The 5,145-nt window shown below is 41.8% G+C and overlaps 1 protein-coding gene across 1 annotated transcript; it reads left to right on the top strand.

Moving 5' to 3' along the window:
• The first annotated feature begins 3,467 nt into the window (after window positions 1-3,467).
• LOC128743954 (cuticle protein 8-like) lies at window positions 3,468-4,294 on the top strand. Its single transcript, XM_053840666.1, has 2 exons — window positions 3,468-3,479; window positions 3,611-4,294. The coding sequence occupies exons 1-2, from the start codon at window positions 3,468-3,470 to the stop codon at window positions 4,292-4,294; spliced, it is 696 nt and encodes a 231-aa protein (XP_053696641.1).
• Window positions 4,295-5,145: the final 851 nt, after the last annotated feature.

Below are 5,145 nucleotides of genomic sequence, written 5' to 3'. Positions count from 1 at the left end.
AGCCTGCTCACAGATTGATTGTTTTCGAGTTCTTCTTCTTCTTCTTATATTTGATGCAGAAAATTCAAATAGCACCAATTAAATCAAGTCAGCATGCTCGGGTTTGCGAGGGGCTTGAAATTTCATCGCAAATAAATACCTCCCCTGTTTTATTCAATCAAGCTAACTCGGTTCACTGTGACGGTTCCACCCGACAGTTCGATGCACAAAAACAATCCTAGCTGGCTCTTGTCTCTCAGATTTTGAGCTGCTACTAGGTAATGGTCCGATTCGATATCCGCGCTCGGAGAGAGCGCACGTGAAAGTGTTTTTGATCACCAAGCCAACCATCCCCAAGCTGCAAAGTCGATGCATCTCTGGCCGTTATCGTTCGTGTCGGTGTGCAGGCTATGTTGCCCGATCACCGATCTATACATTGCTTCCCTGTCGACCTAGGCGTTCAAACCCCCGATGACGATCTTGAGGTCCCGTGGCGAGTAGCTGTCGTACGTTGGCTACAGCTGCGCATGGAACACTTCCTTCTCATCGTGGGGTCTACATTCGTGTGGACAGTGCACGTTTATGATGGTGTAGTAGAAGAAACGGCCATTTATCCACAACACGCACATCCTCTCTTTGATCGCTTTAAATAATACCAGAGGCCACACCAAGTTCTCCCTAGTGATAATGCATAGATAATTTTTCGAAGCAATTTTTTTCTCTTCATCGTATGTTGGCATTTCCCATCAAACCAACCATTTTGTAGACTGCGGGGCTGTTCACCCAGTGTTGCGGTGGGGCCCTGTCCGATGACCGAGCGTATTCTACCCAACCGTCTTCGAGGTTTGAAGCAAGTAAAGTAATACCTTGGAAGAAGGTAATGCATCATCCAGTATCCGTGCATAGTTCTCGAAAGATAGCGGGTTATCTATTCGCGTGAGGTTCAGCCGAGGAGGACGACTTTAACGTGTCTGGTATATTTAGCTTTGAACGCACATATACTGCTACTAGGTGAATGGTCAGAATCAATATTAGCACCCCGTAGGGAAATTATGTTTGTGATGTTAGAGAAGAACCGGTCATCTATGAAAACTTTATCAATCGGGTTCATTGTACATTGGTCAGGTGACCTCCAAATGGCTTTATGGATATCTCTGCGTGGGAAAAGGTGCTTCGGACCATCAGGCCTCAGGAAGCTGCGAAGTTTATACAACGTTGGCCGTTATTGTTCGTGTCGGTGTGCAGGCTATGGGGTCCTATCACCGGTCTCTACATTTCTTCCCTACTGACCTGGGCATTCATATCCCCGACGGCGATCTTGATGTCCCATTGCGAGCAGCTGTCGTACATTGCCTCCCGTAGAACGCTTCCTTCTCATCGTCAGGTCTACATTCTGCCCAACACAGCATGTCGAAGTTAGTCTAGCTAACGAAATCGTGAAAAGCGGCCAAATCAACTGTCACCTAATGAAAGTGTTCGGGAATATTTGTCAACAACTAGGAAGACTTGGCCAAGGGAAATCGAAACGTCGGGCATAGAATAAATAAAGTGTCGTTTTGCTTTGCCGATTGACTGTCCTGCCGAAAACGTAAAGTTTTAGATATCGAAAGTTGTATGCCGCAGCGACGATAAAAAAAACCAGCGCATTCAAGCAGAACCCAAACCTCTCCATCTCAGATGTCGCAAAAAAGGTCAAAGTGTCGACTTATAGGAATGTAGTGATGTAAGAGTGTAGGAAAGGTAAAACGACACGATACCGGAAGCTGTACATGACAATGCTGACGAAGTTCGATTATGTGGTGATGGACGACGAAACATACGCCAATGCAGATTTCAAACAGCTTCTTGGGTAGGAGTGTATACGGACACTAGAAGGGAAATCGTGACAGACATTTTCAAGCATAGGAAACTATTGAACTTCGCCAAGAAATAATTGATATGGCGTACTATCTCTACATGTAGCTTGAAGAGTGACATATTTATTCCAATCAGGTTCATAAACTGGGAAATTAATGTAAATGTGTGCCTGGAAAAACTTCTGCTGTTTTTCAGGAAGCATCACGATTGTTCCGTGCTGTTTTGGCACCCTGCCATAACGGAACAAAGCCTACGGAGTAGTATACCGCTATCCACGTGCAGGTCGTATCCAAAGACAAAAACCCTCCCAATATACCAGAGTTGCATCCAATCGAGAAATTTTGAGCCACCATCAAGCGAATCCTAAAGGAGACCAAAAACTGTTCAAAACGAAAAGCAGTTTAAGGCGAACTAGCGATCTGCGACAAACAAAGTGGATAAGATGGCTATACTGAATCTTATAACAAGCGTTAATTGAAAGATTTGGAGGTCCGGAAAGGACAGAAATTTAGATCACAAATATGTCGCAAATGTTAACTACACAAATATTTATTAAATTGGGAATTTATAAATAAATATTTTTGTGAAATATTTGCTCAATGCTTATTTTGTGGTACTGGTATTGGTATTGGTATTGAGTTTTTTTAAAGAGTGATTTTAATCATTAAAGTTTATTCCCCGCTCTAAACTATAGTTACAATTACTTTAGCGTTAAATTTTATTAGGTTTACCTTGATAGGTTAATAAGAGGTTCGATGGCAGCAAAGAAATTATTGCTCATGAGCCTAGTTGTTGGACTTTTCATGTAAGTTTCGTGTAGTAGTTGTTAATATAGCAGATTGTTAAAATGTACTCCACGGTGAAAAGGACAGCACATGCATAACAATTAGGTCTGCTGCCGTTATTTATAGCATGAAATCAGGTAATCATTTATAAAGTGATTAATTTTCACATGATTGTTGACAACTAGGGATCAAAACTAATGTCGAATAATCTAAAATACATTAATTCATTTGACATACTCAATTATCATTGTGCAAAAAAAAAACTAAAAAACAGCATCGATTTTGGGTGCATGAATGCAACATAGGAAGAAAAGCTTGTTCATGCTGTTGACACCGCGCCGCGCCGGCGGTAGACAAGCAGCGGAGAGTCATTCATGAAATCATTTAGTGCCACTTGAGTATTGAATTGGCTAAAGAGTGCCCAAGATGCTTGTTCAGAGTCACAGGTTTGGATGCCCACAGCAAGTGCGCAGCATGTTTGACTGCGATCCGATTGGCTTTGGAATATGCATACCCTGCGGTGCAATAGGTGTGGCATGTGTGAGCAGTTTAAAGGTAACAATAACCTATAATGGTGGCATTTTTTTACTCCACTAAGCGAGGTTGTCCTGCGGTAGAATGGAACCGCGTGTATTTGGGTAGAGAGGGCTACATCGGCACTTTTCGCCGAAAATTAGTTCGATATAGATTACTCAGGTGCGGATTTAGCAGAGGTGAGTCAGTAGAGTAATCCAACGTCTTTTGTTTGGTATATATACTGAAATTTCGGACCGAAATAGCACAGTTCACCACCGGCTCTGAAGTAGATCTAGTGTTTCTTAAAACAGATTTAAGGATTAGTTCGAAATGGCATTTAAAGTAAGTGATATTGTGATAAAAATGATTCCCATGATTTCAAACAAAAAGGACTGATACAGTGATCAAAGTTTAAAACTAAGCAAATATTAAACAGTGAAAAGTTTTCTAATACTATTATTTTTCTCTATCAGTTTGTTGCTCTGTGTGCCCTATTGGCTGTTGCCGCTGCTCAGCATTACGACCCACATTACTACCAACAGCCCCAATACCATGCTCAACCAGCACTGTTGAAAACCCTTCAGCCTGCCTTGGTGAAAACAGTTCAACCCACCCTGGTTAAAAGCTACCAACCAGCTCTGGTGAAAACAGTGAAACACGTTGAATACCCAGATGCTCCCGCCGAGTACCAATTTGCTTACGAAGTTCATGATGACCAGACCGGAGATGTCAAAAGCCAACAAGAGGAACGTCATGGTGACAATGTCAAGGGAGTCTACACTCTGATTGATGCTGATGGATTCCGTCGCATCGTGGAATACACAGCCGATGACCATAATGGATTCAACGCCGTTGTCCGTCGAGAACCACTAGAGGGACACAAAGTTATTAAGGCTGTAGCCCCAGTTGCTAAGCTCGCCTACGCTCCGGCTCCCGTTCAACACTATCAGCCAGCTCCGGTTTACAACTATCAGCCCGCTCCAGTACAGCACTACCAGCCAACCGTAGTCAAAACCTTCGCTGCTCCAGTTGCTAAGGTAGCCGTTCCTGCCGTCACCAAGGTTGCTCTTCCGGTTGCCAAGGTAGCTTATGCCCCACACCCGGATACTGTTAACCACGTTCAGTTCAGTGGACATTCCACCAACTACAACTACTAAAGGAACGGCCCAAAAGACCTGATCAGCGAACACCGAGCGAACGATGATGAACTTTTGACATTTAGTCTCCACCGGAATGGAGTCTTGATCGTTATCTAGTTGTAAATATTTGTAAATACTGGTGATACTAAAGATCGATTAAAGCGAATAGATTGCGAAATAATTTCGTGTTTCTTTTAATCAATCCCTCAATCAATCAACATTTTTTGGTTATTACGGTTTACAGTATCGATGTTAATTTCAAGGTAAAAATGATAATTTGAATTCCTAATAGCTTTGAAGTTTGGGTATCACCCGGTTGTTCTATATTTGAACCATAAATAATTACTTTGGTTTTTCTTGGCTTCAAGCGATATTTTAAAAATGGTAATAAAACCATTTTTTGATATTAAGAAGTCTACTGCCCTATACTAGTACTGAAGATCATTATTATGATACGGTTTATTTATATTCACAAACACCTAAAATTACCTTAAAATTACTCAAATACAAAAAACAAGATAGGTATCAACTCTTCGCCAAGATAATACAGTAAACTATACTACAGACTATCAGACATAACACCAGGCTTCATTTTCAACTTTTCGCTCAGTAGATGCATTCAAGTATTCAAAACCTGAAAATGGAAGCTAAAACAATCATCTAAGGGCACCTTGATCATATCAGCACATGTTCCGGGAGTTCCCGGGAAAATCCAGGTAAGTAGCCAGTTTCGAACATAAACATAAACTCATCGTGCGAAACATTAAATCATACTAGAACTCAAAACCTAGATCAATGGAAGCCAGACTTGCTATCTAGGATCACGTTGGTCACATCTAGACATGTTCAAGAGACTCCGAGAACCTAGG

This window comes from Sabethes cyaneus, chromosome 3 (assembly GCF_943734655.1).
Source record: "Sabethes cyaneus chromosome 3, idSabCyanKW18_F2, whole genome shotgun sequence".
Classification (NCBI taxonomy): Eukaryota; Metazoa; Arthropoda; class Insecta; order Diptera; family Culicidae; genus Sabethes; species Sabethes cyaneus.
Note: the sequence above shows the minus strand (reverse complement) of the source record. Positions and strands in the feature narration are given on the sequence as shown.